The 15969-nt window shown below is 37.0% G+C and overlaps 1 protein-coding gene across 2 annotated transcripts in view; it reads right to left on the bottom strand.

Moving 5' to 3' along the window:
- Positions 1–15969, bottom strand: part of LOC138331719 (multidrug resistance-associated protein 1-like) — a 55646-nt gene that overhangs the window by 36040 nt on the left and 3637 nt on the right. For both annotated transcript variants that reach the window (XM_069279469.1, XM_069279470.1), the window contains exons 2-9: positions 9597–9785; positions 9237–9353; positions 8583–8711; positions 6592–6714; positions 6081–6142; positions 5465–5605; positions 4783–5061; positions 3005–3185 (exon numbers count right to left, since the gene is read on the bottom strand). In XM_069279469.1, coding sequence (XP_069135570.1) covers positions 3005–3185; positions 4783–5061; positions 5465–5605; positions 6081–6142; positions 6592–6714; positions 8583–8711; positions 9237–9353; positions 9597–9785 — 1221 coding nt within the window. The remainder of the gene's footprint in view (positions 1–3004; positions 3186–4782; positions 5062–5464; positions 5606–6080; positions 6143–6591; positions 6715–8582; positions 8712–9236; positions 9354–9596; positions 9786–15969) is intronic.

The following is a 15969-nucleotide window of genomic DNA, read 5'->3' as shown; positions in this document are numbered from 1 at the left end:
CTCATCTAGGAGGATAGATCGGAGCTCACTAAAGAATGGATGGTTGAGGAGTGGAGTAGATGGTGGTGAAGTGGAAGACAGCAAACTGAAGATGGAGTCAGGTCGGGATTCTGATACAGGGCTGCAGGCGCTAGTGGGCTTCTCTGGAGACTGGGTAGTGGTGTCGCAGTGGGGGGGTTGGTCGCAGTGGGGACGGGTAGTGGTGGTGTCGCAGTGGGAGGAGGGGTAGTGGTGGGGACGGGTAGTGGTGGTGTCGCAGTGGGGACGGGTAGTGGTGGTGTCGCAGTGGGGACGGGTAGTGGTGGTGTCGCAGTGGGGACGGGTAGTGGTGGTCTCGCAGTGGGGACGGGTAGTGGTGGTGTCGCAGTGGGGACGGGTAGTGGTGGTCTCGCAGTGGGGACGGGTAGTGTGGTTCGCAGTGGGGACGGGTAGTGGTGGTCTCGCAGTGGGGACGGGTAGTGGTGGTCGCTGGGGAGGGTAGTGGTGGTCTCGCAGTGGGGACGGGTAGTGGTGGTCTCGCAGTGGGGACGGGTAGTGGTGGTCTCGCAGTGGGGACGGGTAGTGGTGGTCTCGCAGTGGGGACGGGTAGTGGTGGTCTCGCAGTGGGGACGGGTAGTGGTGGTCTCGCAGTGGGGACGGGTAGTGGTGGTCTCGCAGTGGGGACGGGTAGTGGTGGTCTCGCAGTGGGGACGGGTAGTGGTGGTCTCGCAGTGGGGACGGGTAGTGGTGTTCTCGCAGTGGGGATGGGTAGTGGTGGTCTCGAGTGGTGGAACTCCCTCACTCAGGAAATCTAGCAGGTCATCAAGTTGAGTGTGACCGTCAAGAATGGTGGCTTCAATTATATCGGACAAGGTTGTGTCAGGCTTAACCTCAAATGGCATCGGTGAAGGGACGTCATAAGACATGGCAGTAATTCTGAGTGATGTCAGGTTGTGGCAGATGTCAACTTTGGCAGCTGAGTGATTTGTGACATTTTCTGACACTTGACACTTTATTTATACTGAATTTCCTGGCTTGGATGTCAACACAGAAGTCTGTCATTGGCTGACACCAGTAACAGGTATTCAGACTACAGTTACCTCGGTCTGCCATTGGTGGAGCCCACTGATTACAGGTAACTGTCTACTGTAACAGGACATTCTGATTGGTTGATTGGTGAGGTGAACAGTTAATCTCACCCCTGATTGGTAGAGAAAGGTGACTTGATTTTACAGTAATCACTCCTGTTATCCTAATTGTCCTAGTGAACAGATTTGTAATCAAGGTAATTGTATTGTAGTCAGTCAGCTTACCTGTCTATTGTTATCTGTAGTACAGGTAAGGGTACTGTTACCTTGACTAATTACCTCACCTGGATGTTTCACACCTGTCTATTGTTCCCTAGAGGACAGTTAATGATACTGTTACCTGTCTATTGTTCTCTACTGTTACCTTAATTACCTGAACACACTACACCTGCCTATTGTTATGGTGGCTTCCCAAGCTGGTTGACTAGGCTTGAACCTAGCTGTTTACTATCATGTGTTATTATGGTCACTTTTATAATCCATGTGTTATTATGGTCACTTTTATAATCCATGTGTTATTATGGTCACTTTTAGGCTTGACTTTTATAATCCATGTGTTATTATGGTCACTTTTATAATCCATGTGTTATTATGGTCCATTTTATAATCATGTGTTATTATGGTCACTTTTATAATCCATTTGTTATTATGGTCACTTTTATATCCATGTGTTATTATGGTCACTTTTATAATCCATGTGTTACATTTTATAATTTAAGTTATATTTAGATACTACAATAATATTTTTTCTAATTTTCCAAAATAAAAAAAAATAAACACTATGTATTGATTTTTTTTATATATTTTTGGTTATATAAATAAAGTATGCAAATAACTTAATTTTGATATATTATTTAAGAATGAATTATATCATCGATATACCTAATTAAAAAAATAAACACTGTGTATTGATTATTTATATATTTTTGGTTACTTGACTCAATTTTTTAAGTTTTTTCATATCCTTTCGACGGCCGGCAGGATTCGATCTTGACTCAGTTTTGATAGTAGGTTATAATATATACAAATGCCATCTTTGAAAGCAGTTTGCATCCATATTTCGGTTTGATGCCATTTTCACGATGATAACAAACAGTACATACTTCAAACAAGCAAAAACAGTCACCAGAAGTCCCCTAAAGGTCACCAGGCACGGGTCATGGGAGGCAGAAACCAGCGCGTGGGACTTTTTTTTTTTTTTTTTTTTTTGAAATCGGTGCTATTTTCCCCTTCCTTTTCCCTTTCTCTCTATTTTCTCCTACTTTGATATCTCTTCTATCGTTTAAGACCATCTGCATGTCTGTATCTTGATAATTAAGCTAATTATAATTATAATTAAGATAATTATAACGACAGGTTTCCGGGCACCCACTAAAATCCGGATTTCAGACCTCAAGTTTTTACTTATTTGGGCATGTTCAAAGGTGATTTTGACGTCACTAATGCAATGACTGGAAAATGATTGGGAAAATAGTGACTGAATTTGGGAAAATACAGTGCTATTTTTCAATTGGGAATGGGTCCGGTTACCGGACCCTATAAAGGCCTGGCAAAAACCCTGCAATTCCACTAGCCCGAAGTTAGGGTTAGTGAATTTCAGGTCAGGGCTATTGGTTTCACAATCATTACTAGCCCATGGGTTAGTGGAAATTTCCTGTTATAAATCTATCTTTACATTGAAATTGCAATTGTAGCAGGATTGGACTGGGTCGATCATTGGCGACCATGTAGCCTAGTCGGTAGAGCACTCGGCTAGTCTTCGGAGGATCCCAGGTTCAAATCCGGGTCTGGGCGCTACATTTCTACCTCTCCTATTACACAATATCCATAAAAACATCAAACTTTCGGGAAATAAGTTGATTTACAATTTTAGAGTTCAACTTACCAAGATTTGACCGAATACACAATACAGGTTTGATAATTAAAAGTCCACATACCTTTTTATAGATTGCCGATATCAACGCACTGCGAATCCTCATGCCAACAGTCATGCCAATTTTGAGGTTTTGGTGGTAAAAGACAGACTGGACGAGGGCTACAGACAGCATTAGTATAGCAGGAGCATAGCCTCTCCACTGAGGAAGACTGTCACGATTGTCTGCATAGTTTATAATGTATCTGGTGACAAAGAAGAAAATTGTGCTTGAATTAAGCTCCTCCATCTATCAACAGGAAGATTTTCTAAGAATCCTCTTCTTAGAAGAGCGCAAATCAAGTTTTCCTCAGGTCCTTATAGGTATCCTTATACACAGGGACTTTTTAATTAAAGAGATTATACTGTATATTCCACATACAACACAGCCACAGAACACAAGCAAACAGTGAAACATATCATAGTATATTCATACCTTCAATACCTAACATCAACATGTATTACTGTACATGCATACTATATCATGTATCATCTTTATCAATTATGATTCTGTAACACCTTAACCGGCCAACAGTAGGAACAAGAGATCCCAGAGGGATCTTGGTGCCCACCAAAGATTGATCTATGTCTGACAATTCGACAGATGGATCTTTTCTCTTCTTTTCAAACTTCAACTATCAAATTCCAAGATGGCAGCCTGTCAGCCATCTTGTTGACCAATCTGTCCCAAAATGCACTATGCACAACAAGAGCCCAAGGGAAACCAACATATGGAATTTGAGACAGATCCCTGTAATACTAGTGAGAAATAGTGGTAACAAACTTCAACTACCAATATCCAAGATGGCTGCTATCTCGATTGGTCCCAAGATGTGCAATTATAGCCCAACAGGAACCTTCATACCGAATTTGAGAAAGATCCTTTCAGCACTTTCTAAGAAATAGCAGTACCAAATTTTTACCGACAAAATCCAAAATGGCTGCCTGGTAGCCATCTTGTTAACTGCTCAGTCTCAAAACCTAATATGAACAACTAAGGGTCTAGAGACACCTACAAATGAAGTTTGAGAATGATCCCTTTAGTAACTTCTGAAAAATAATGTTAACAAACTTTAACTATGAAAATCCAAGATGGCTGCCTGGTGGCCGTCTTGTAGACCGATAGGTCCCAAAATGCAATATGCAAACTAGGGCCCTAGGGGAACCTACATGTACATATGGAATTTGATAAAGAGTCCTTCAGTACTTTCTGAGAAAAGAATTGTTAACAGACAGACCACGGACGAATAACAATTTGAATAGCCCACCATCTGATTAATGATGGTGGGCTAAAAAACAAGAGAACCCAAATCAAAGAAAGCAAACATGGCTAGGCAGACTCCATCCTCAACATCCAAGGAGTTACTTGCACTGTCGTTACTACCAAACAATTGATAGTAACCCCAAGACGTTCAAGAATGGTCAGACCCATTCATCTAGAAAACTGTGTTATATATCTCATTCTGATCTATCAGATTTACTTCTCATCGATTAACTTTGTCAGAGCTCAACTTGATTTGCACTCTTCGAAGAAGAAAAGATGTCTTCACAGTAGATCTTCCACCTCATAGATGGAAGTGCTTCCAGAAGCAGCTAGAAGAGCTGCAAATCAAGTGCCTGGAAGTTATATTCTAGAAGTAGAAGGCAAATCGTCTTTGGCTCAGTACTTCAAAATGAAACGAAGGGAAGTAACTCTGGTATATTTCAGTGAGAATAGTTACATTTGGTGTACATATCATGTTACAAAATTGTGTGTGTCACACTTGTCCACATGATCAAGGTACTACAAAGTTCTTTACTTACTGTAGTAGAACAGGGTTGATGAACTGAAGTACATCTGAGACAGATTTAAATATTACTGCACAGCCATAAGTAGGTCCAAAAGTCTTAAACAGAGCTTGGAACAGTGAAGGTTTATGTTTAGGTATGTCAGGTTTTCCATAGCCATTTTTGATTCCGAGAGAATTTTTATCGGTTTCAGATTCCAAGAGGAGTGGGGTTTTCTCCGTGAAGGTGGAGACAAAGGAACGGTTGTTAAACTGACTAGCAGTACTGTTACTGGATCCAGACAATGACATGGATCTGAAATAAAACATAAAAGTTAGGCAATACTTTCAGTTTGTATTGTGATCAGAGTGAAATATGGAGACAGATACCATAGTAATGGGAGTACATGTATCACAATCATGCATATCAGGAGTGTATATGGTATTATTTTTATTGCAAAAGAAAGTTTTCATGAAGAATAAAGAGGCAGTTCATCAACAAGACATTTTTAGCATACCCATCATCATTTAAGACTTCTCTTCCAAGCTTCCTTTAACTTTGACTTTTGCTGACATTTTATTTCTCACGATGCTCTAATTTTGAGCTCTTCTCATATTATTTAGACTTCTTCTGACCTAATTTTTTCATGCATCCCTATCTTTGAACTTCTCAAACTTCAAATTTCTCCAAATTTGACCTTCTCTGACTTTGACCTTACCCATCATTATTAAGACTTTTGGTGACCTCCTTCTCCCATGCAGTCTCTAACTTAGGAGCTAACACTTGACTTTTATCCCATGGATTCAGTGTCCATAAATCATCAATCTCTAGTGGCCTTTTGAATGCCTTTACTACCAATCTGTGAAGACAACAACATATCAACATGTGGCAAAGTTCATCCTGTAAAATACATAGTAAGATTACCGAACCTTGAACTTCATATTGCTATTTTTAAACTATTACTACTTCAGAAAATTGCTAATTTCTTATGTATTCTTACAGCTGATGCATAATTCTGGAAAATAATTATGAAGCAATTCCGTCTTTATATATTTCAGTTACCTCCCTTGCAATAAGATATCCATTATTTTGTAATTACCATAAGTGATTGTCCAAAAATCTACTTGAAAATCTAAAATTTTCGAAAGATCACACTTCACGACCTTGGACTTAAACATTGACTTTGCCTTATATTTGAATTAACAGCCAACCAAAATTGCCGTTACATCCAGTAACATCATCTGTGATTGGCTATAGTCATTTTCAGACTAAAGATGGTTTTATAATCTTGGGAACTGGGAAGTCTGATGCCATATACACATGCAGTTTCTCACCCATTCATCCACCAGAAATAGAGCTGATTCAGTATGGACACGCTTCCTTCTGGACATTGCTCCTGTTCAAATAAAAACATAGCATTATTCATCTACATACCCAACCCAAGCATCATTCATCATTTGTATGTATGACACCCTACTTCATTCATAGGAGGAGCCAGGGTGATGGTTAGACATATGTACAATCTTGTATAACATGATATTACCTTTATAGTCCTGTAAAATCTAAGCATGATTTTAAACACTAGTGATCTGTTGATGACAATTTGCACCTTAATGTACCTTATTACTCTTTGATGTGTTTCCTTTGCTTTTTCTTCAAAATGTTCACAAATATACTGTATTTAACAAAGGTATTAAAGAATATTACACAAAACTCATATACTCCTGAAAACACATTTGGACTTATGAAAATTTAGTGGTAAATGTGTTTATAAAATTACATATTTTCTATGCCTAAATACAAATGGATAACACCTTAATTTGATATCTTCGTTATTTTTTTTACCTTTTCCTCATTGTCCAGTATATATAACTTGTGCTCCGCAAAACAGTGTAGAAGGAGTTGTAATATCAGTAGTGGGAAATAGCAGAAAAAGGTGACAAATAGGAACAAATCAGTCTTATAATCCTGTAAAATCAAACAAATGGACACAAATTTTGATAGTGTTAATTACTATATATAATAATCAGACAAGAGCAACTACTGATAGGTGTTATTCTATATTTGCATATTACAAAGTTATCTGCCCTTGCGTGTAGATACTGACTGACGTCATGTCTTTGTGAACGTAACATCGTATTTTTCAGAAAAAACGACATGAGTTTCACCATGACTTATAAATGAGAAGGTTTCGTGACTGTCGATCGCTTTACATTACTAAACATCACGCGAGACGCCTATGAACTGGGAATAAAAACCATTTTTCTCAACAAATACTTGTCTTATCGAATCAAACAAAACACCAATGTAAAGTTTATTAAATTTCACGTTTATCACTTGCTTTTAGGACGAAAGATTTAGAGGATATGTCTTAAATTTTCGTTCAAAAATATGACAGCTCATGAAATGACGGCCCGCTTCAGAAAGTAAGACGGTAACCCTCGCACCCGCAAGCTACATCAAAGGCTGCGCCGGCGGATATCAAAGGAAAATCAGTCGACGCCCAATGTCACGGTCAGTGCACAAACACAAAAGCTCCTGCCTTGTACTTCCCCAAAACCCAGTGTGACTTATCCTTCTCATATACGTCCTTGGTTTCATTCACATAATAATGACGTTACAATGGATACCTAACCACAAGGGAAGTAACTCTGTAATATGAAAATATGGAATACTCCAGTCTGTAAAATTAAAATATTCCCTGTAGTACAGAAATCAGTTTGCTGATTCTAAAATGTTAAAACAAAAACTTGTGAATAGCAGTCAACTTGCCATTTGATACTGTAAACCAGCTTTCTTTTGCATGTGATCCATGAATTATCATCTACATCATATTTATTTATAAATTTTCCATTCAATTTTTCAATCCACAAATTTTAATCTTTGCTAACTTATTTTGAAATGAAAATCGCTACTTGGATCAGGAAATACACGAAAGTAAATCGTATGCAAAGAGTTGGTTTATAAAATCTACCATACTACATTTATCTGTAAGTGAGGCACATTTATCTGTAAGTGAGGCACATTTATCTGTAAGTGAGGCACATTTATCTGTAAGTGAGATTGTATTAGGTACACATTTATCTGTAAGTGTTGTGAGGTGTATGTAATCGTACCCTGGAGGTTTATGTGTATAGTAATAAAGTGAGTTAGGTATACTTATTCTGTTTAATAAACTGTGAGGTAGGCTTTATACTCCATTCAAAAATGGTAAGCTAGTGTATACTGTAAGTACAGTCTGCGACTTTAAGCACTACTCAATGCCCTTGACTAGTAATTCACAGTCAGGTGCCAATTGTAATAAACTAGTCCGATTGGACTAGTGGCTCCCCATTCGATTAATATTGTTAAATGCTACATTACAAGAGCGGTGCTCAATTGCATTTTTCAAACATTTTGAGAACATGCATTATTTCAGTCTGGATGCATCATTTTGTTAGAATTTGTGTTCATGAAAGCGTCCAGTAATTTGGGTAAGAATTTAAGTGCTGAAGCAAAACGGCTTATATTTAACTTGGACTAGTGATTAAATAGTCAGGCTAGGAAAATTTGGGGTTACTAAAATGACTATAGCAGCTGTCCACAAAGTTCAAGTTGGGGTAAAGATACTCTTTTTTTCCCCATTTTACTGTATTTTGGTAAATTGAAATGGAAGGTACCATGTCTCATTTGTAAGATTTTTCTGTGTATCATACCTCACTTAAAATTTTGGTGTATGTCGGTATAACTGTTGATATCATACCTCACTTAAAATTTTAGTATATGTCGGTATAACTGTTGATTTCATACCTCACATAAAATTTTGGTGTATGTCGGTATAACTTTGGGTATCATACCTCACTTAAAATTTTGGTGTATGTCGGTATAATTCCAGCGACGACCATTAACAGCCAGAAGAGAAACAGCAGACCTGACGTGTGGATCCCTTTAATCCTGAGGATGTGTGTCAGTAGGCCTGATAACATCTGGGAATATCAAAACACAAAGTCAACAGGACATCTCAACAATCACATAATGATACCAGGTCTGGTCCCAAAGAAGTAATTTCATTTGAGAGGTATTTTTGCCATATCAAATGTGTATGGAGATTTATTGGATTGGTGCCTAAAATGCTAACCCGATGCATGTTCTAGTCGAACCATGAATCGATTATCCTGTCACCACACAAACTTTTGAAACTGAGATTTGAAATCAAGCTCCATTTACAAATGAATAATTGAAGCTCCATCTACAAATTTATAATTGAAGCTCAATTTACAGATGTATAATTAATTCATGGCACAAATAAATAATCATAAATCAGTATTTTCATATTTTTTTCAATTCATTGATGTGCAAGTCTTTGATAAAGGTATGTTGTACCACATACTTGCGAATTTTCCAGTTTCTGAGTTCGAGATCAATCTTAAAACTATCATATCAATAACTTGTGCACCATGGCTTAATCCAGTGTTACCATATCTAAGATACATGTATGTAGTAATACTTACAAAAGCCACTATTTTGAGGCTGCAGGCGATAGCTATAGCTATAGGAAAATCTTCTTGTACTTGTGTCTGGTATACAAGCTCAACCAAAACCAGACATATCAGTAATACATTTACCAACTGTAACAGAAAGTAACCAGTCAGCATTGCCAGAGAGTGTGACTGGGTATATCTTTTAATTATCATTCAGTTTTTTTTATCATATGATAATAAATTCATATAAGCAATGCTATTAGCCGAAATTCCATTACGAGTGTGGCCAGAAACATCAGTATGTCATCACAAGTGCAGTTTAGAGTGATTTATAATTAACTGTACAAGATCTATACTATGAAGTTTCAGACTTAATAATCACAACTTTACCAGTTTTGCGACATGGAAACAGCAACATGGACTTGCAATGTTGATTTTGCCGTTGGACTGTTTGTATAAGTAATACAGGTAGAACGGGAAGGACAGCAGTAGTACTCCACACGGTATCCATACTAACAAGGTCTGCTGGAAACACTCGCTGAACTCAGGAAACGAACCATCAATTATCTCTGAAAAATTCTGTGGATAAAGACAGTTCATATTAAAAAAGAATTATTTGTGAGTATGTTGTGCAGTGTATATTCATTTATGGTTTCTAACTTCCAAATTATTTTGTGTGGGTTGAAATATTTGTGGTTCGCAGATAGAACAATTGTACTGTATTTGACCCAATAAGGGTCCATGTCCCTATAAGCCTCCCTCACCATTTTTGAGGCCTCAATTACAATCGCCTAGGCATAAAAGACCAAAACTACACAAAACTGTAAAGATTTGCAAGAATTTTGTCTTATCAGCATCTTTTCATTATGATTTTTTCAAATTTTTAAACGCCCTGTGCGCTTATTGGGTCAAATACGGTAACAATATCATATAAAACAATTTTCTTTGTTTTTACATTCATGGTTCCATAACAACTATGATAATATCTACACAACAAAAATTTTAGTAACATGTCTAAAAGGAAGCTATTCAGGTAATAAGAGATCCCAGAGGGATCTTGGCACCCACCAAAAGATCCCAGAGGGATCTTGGCACCCACCAAAAGATCCCAGAGGGATCTTGGCACCCACCAGCAAATGATTGTTAATTAAAGTAAACAGGGGCCTTTTGCTTTTTAAACTTCAACTATCAAAATCCAAGATGGCAGCCTGTCAGTCATCTTGTTCACTGATTGGTCCCAAAATACAAACCTAGGACACCAGGGGAATCAACATATGGGATTTGAGACAGATCCCTTCAGTGCATTCTGAGAAATAGCGGTAACAAGAATTGAAAACAGACAGAATGGACGACAAACAACGGACGAATAGTGATTTAAACAGTCCACTATCTGATGATACTGATAAAGGACTAATAATAGTGATATTAAGTAGCAGTAAAATCACTACAGTACGTACTTTCTTAGAAATAGCTATAGCAAACTTCTATCGACAAACTTTAAGATGACTGCCTGTCTGCTATTCTGTGAATTTCAATTGTTTCCAAAATGCAATATACAAGCATTTTGGTCCCAGAATGCAATTAACTAGGCACCAAATTGAACCTACATATTAGATTTGAGAGAGATATCTTCAGTACTTTTTGAGAAATTGCACAGCAATAAGAATTCTTTATGGACAAACAGAGGGATATGTAGATCAAGAAAAACCAGATGCAGAGAAGGCTGTGGCAAAATACGGGAAGGAAATCTTTGATATTGATCTATTAAGAGAATGGTCCAAATAATCTTCAAATATGTTTGTAAAATATTTCTCTTTTATTTATTTTGTATATGCATTGTAACAAAATTTGACATAAATTGGTTTTTATTTCATAATTATTTTGAATAAGAATAAGCTACAGGAAAAAAAACAAGAGGGGGAAATGTAAAAAATGAATAAATCTTGGCTGGATTCTCAAATATTTAAAAATATCAGCTACTGTCATTGCTGAACCTATTACCTCATTGTTAAACATGTGTATAAGTCAAAATGTATTTCCCGATCAACTTAAAGTTGTATTTCTGGTAATTTTCACTGTAACGATACATTGCTTAAACATTTGATATTTGAACATGCACATGTAACTTATTGATTAAGCTCCCCAAAAGAATATGTCGGCCTATAAGAGCGCCGAAATCTAGGGATCATGTATTCCTGGTTTTGAATACAGCGCCTTCAATCACCGCCATGTTCAGTACCTTCGGCTTTTGTCGGCATTCCGAATCGTACCACGTGACTTATGTCCACACGCCCTGCACGTGGTGATCCAGGTAACTAGCGTAAGCGCACATGTGTTTGTTTACGTTTTCCTTCTGGCTAATATGAGCAAATCGTGCTGGTATATGTCCACAGAGCGAGTATTTGAAACATCTAATTCACACATTGCCGTAATTCAATATTGTGTGTATCAAATATTGTAATGTGCAAGCATTATTTTCTTTGTAGATCCAGTCTGCTGAGGTCGACCGCATGTTTTGTTTATGAAAAAAAATTGTTGACATTTGGTTTCACAACTCTCGTGTTACTTCGAGATTGTCGCGACGATGTTCGGAAGAGTTCGGAATGATTCGGCATCTTTCGAGTTTATTTTTGACGTGTATACGTTAAAAAGATTTTTTACTTCTATAATTAAAAATACTTCCAGTGCTGCAACTTTATAAAAAGTGGTAAAAGTAGAAAGTTTAAACCTCGGACAGACGGGGAAAAATGTGTATAACACTTAAACAGTTTTCACTATGACAAAAATAGCGAAAGTGATAGACCATACAACTTTAAACATGCTAAAGTCAATCCTATCTACAAAAAGGGTGAAAAAAGTAGTGTTACCAACTATAGACCTATTTCAATCCTGCCATTATTATCAAAGATTTTAGAAAAACATGTGAACTCTAGCTTCTATGATTTTTTAACAAAATTCAACCTTATTATTGAAAAACAGTCTGGATTTAGGAGTAAACATTCATGTCAAACTGCTCTTATAGCATTATCCAATAGATGGTACGAGGAAATTGATAAAGGAAACCTCATTGGTGTTATGTATGTTGATTTTAGAAAGGCTTTCGACCTTGTTAACCACAGCATATTACTATTACTGTCCAATCGTTTTCAGACTGTATGTTTTAAATCATCGCTTAGCGACCCATGTGAAATTTTAACTGGCGTAACACAGGGTTCGATTATTGGTCCCCTGATGTTTTTATTATATGTAAACGATACGCCTCTCCATTGTAAACAATGTGAAGTTTTTATGTATGCTGATGACACATCCATGCAAGTAGCAGACAAGAAAACTGATGTTATTGAGTCTTGTCTACAATCGGACTTCGTAAATGTTAAAAGTTGGTGTGAAACTAACAAAATGGTCATTAACACTGAAAAAACTAAAGTTATGTTAATTGGAAGTAAACAGAAAAAACAAAGGGTTTCAAATGAGATTAATATATATATAATGTGACCCAAGTATACAATGTATATGTGTGTTTGACGTCCTTGATGCGACCATAAACCAAATTTTATTAATATAAGGATTGCCATAAACGTTAACCTAGACCACAGGGCCTCGTTACTAGTGATGATATATAGTAACGAGGCCCTGTGTCTAAATCTACCTTTCGAATTTCTCATAAATGAAAGTTTTGTCACAGTAGTCAGGACCGATACAGTTTGTGTTATGTACAGTCAGAAATATTTATATACATATATATGTTTCTGATACAGACAGTACATGTACGTAGCTAACATTAGTATTCCAAATGACCTTAACAGCAAGTTTGACCTTCAACTGCGATCTATACCTAAATCTATAGTGGTCCCTAAAAGGTCAATGGTCAATCCGGTCCAGAATGAAACATGGCGCGCACGTCCCTCTCCATCAGCAGGTGCAAAATCTCGCAAATTCTCGCGCAACATTTTCGCGCTCCAAATTAAACTTTTCTCGCGTACCTGTATTCATGTGATACTAATGTAGACAACCTTCCGAGTTAATATAAACTTAACATGTTAATAATATTTGCTCTTAAACATTTTAAAGCCTATATAGATCTGGATCTATACAAGAATTACGCGTAATTATAAGTATCGCCCGAGTAGCGCATTGATGATTTATCCCTAGCAAGTTTCACAGCCCCTGAATCCCACGTCCTGAAATCGGAATCCTGCAAAAAAATGTGTTGATGTGATCGATCTAATGATGGCCTTTAGCTATATTCCAAGATTGATAAGGATTAGACTTATACTTTTTAAGGAAAGAGCTATAAGTAGAGTTTAGCATCACTACCATTCACAGCCTCTGAATGGTGACTGCCTTATATCCCTACGGCCCAATATTCCGAATGCCCATTAGTCCTAAGGCCCGTTAGTCCGAAGGCCCGATAGTCCGAAAAAAAAATATAACTGGAATTTATATGTGAACAGTACTCGCAATGTTTTTACGGTTTTCGATGCAAAAGATTTGTTGTAAATTTGCTAAGGTATACTTACATGTATGTGACTATAGATTTGATGAAAAATGATAATAAAAAACGAAATGATGCGAATTTTAAAAAAGAGCATAATCTTGAAATACGTAAACGTATCTAATATTAAAGAGTATATGCATTTTAATTTACAATGCAATCACGTTTAAAATCACCCCCCCCCCCCCAAAAAAAAATCATTATGCGGACCATTTCTGTCATTAAGGGTAGAATAAACAAGTCAAAGAAAGGGGAAGGAAACGCAAAATACATGTACATATTGTAAAATATAACGTATGTAAGGTATAATAAAGGTCATTTTTCGGTAAATTTTGATTATATACATCATTTATTCATGGAGCAACGTTAACCCTAATGCAATCAAATTACAGTGTACATAAGGCTTACAATCGGACAACTTTAAAGCTTGTATGCTTGTGAGATATCTTATAAAATATAACATATAAACCTGTTTTAGTATTATTTTTTATTTTGATGTAATTTTGAACTCGCAATGCTCCATGAAGAAATGACAACTTGCCGTCCAATCGTCCATATAAATTGTCAGATCAGCACTGCAGAAAAATGTATTCGTGAAAATACAACTGTACGTTAATTATAACAACTATATAACTTGCAATATTTACTAAATTTCGGACTAACGGGCCTTCGGACTATTGGACCTTCGGACTATTGGACCTTCGGACTAACGGGCCTTCGGACTATTAGGCCGTAGGGATATAAGGGTGTCACCCTCTGAATCCAACAGCCTGAAATTAGTAGTAGTGTTGAAGTGATAATGATGTCCTTCCGAGTTAAAGTTTGGTTAGGAGCACCATATTATATGTAGTATAATGGTTTAATCACAGGGTGTCAACTCAGTGAAAATGGATGTTGTCATACATGTTTTGTATCTAAACAGATTTATAGCAAATATCCCGATTTTTTAATAATTTTTCAAATCTCGTATTTTTCGAAAAAATATCACATGACTGTCATATATACTCATCAGTCCATCCACCAAATACAAAACATGTATGACAACATCCATTTTCATTGAGTTGGCCCCCTGTGGGTTTAATCAGAAACATAGATGATGTATATTTGTTTCTGGTTTAATAGTAAGAAAAACAAACACCACAATTATGACGCTCTATTTATATGGGTAAGTTAGAAGACAGTTGTCAGTACATCATCCTCTATACTCCAGGGGTTCCGATCACTTACGATCTCTACACCCCTGGACTATCTCAAAGTAAAACTGGAGGCAACAGAACAGAACAGGTAATTTAGTCCTTTGATGTACATCAAAAGAGCCGTATAACGGTACACTGTGGTTGACTATATGTGGCTTTGAAGTTGGGAGTCGCTCTCTCTGTAGTCTTCAAAGGAAATCTTTGCTGGTCTGTGATTGGTCAAATATTTTCAGCTGAGCTGCCTTCAATTTCACTATGAGATAGTCCAGGGGTGTAGAGATCGTAAGTGATCGGAACCCCTGGAGTATCGAGGATGTCAGTACATGTGAAATCGACCATCTCATTGCGATGAAATCTCAATAATTACCGACAATTCATATTATACAAGACTGAGCACTTGTCTCTGGAATATTAAAAATCACGAAAAAAAGTTCAACTTTTTGTCTCTGCGTCCAAACTAGGGGAGATAATCTAGTATCAGCGCTCTACTAAGAAACTGATTAGTAACACGTCATCGTTGCGTAAGAGTAAGATTGATGCTATATACTTGATGTCAAGGTAATTTACTTAAAATTTAGGACGGCCTTCCCTATTTGTAATGTGTTACGTGCGTTAATGTGCGTACGTTTAAGGAGGCTGCGGTATTAAGTACATGCAAGGATTTATAAGTGAGATATACGTCCTTGGTACATATGATATCTAGTTGTACATTCGTTTTGTATCTTTTTGTAGTGGAACTTTTGCCCTTCTATAACTTGCTATCTCACTGTCGGAAGTATTTCACCAAAGTAACGGGAATCCGACAATTAGTTACTGTTTATATATATATATATATATGTGTGTGTGTGTGTGTGTGTGTGTGTGTGTGTGTGTGTGTGTGTGTGTGTGTGTGTGTGTGTGTGTGTGTGTGTGTGTGTGTGTGTGTGTGTGTGTGTGTGTGTGTGTGTGTGTATACTGTATGTACTTAGTTTATTCTGAGAATATATTTTCTAACTAAATTTTTAATCGATTAATTATATTTGATAATGTTATTCGTATCGACTTAATAGTAATTCCAAGACCATTATTTTCT

Source organism: Argopecten irradians, chromosome 9, assembly GCF_041381155.1.
Source record: "Argopecten irradians isolate NY chromosome 9, Ai_NY, whole genome shotgun sequence".
In the NCBI taxonomy this organism is placed as follows: domain Eukaryota; kingdom Metazoa; phylum Mollusca; class Bivalvia; order Pectinida; family Pectinidae; genus Argopecten; species Argopecten irradians.
This window is presented reverse-complemented; position numbering and strand designations above follow the sequence as displayed.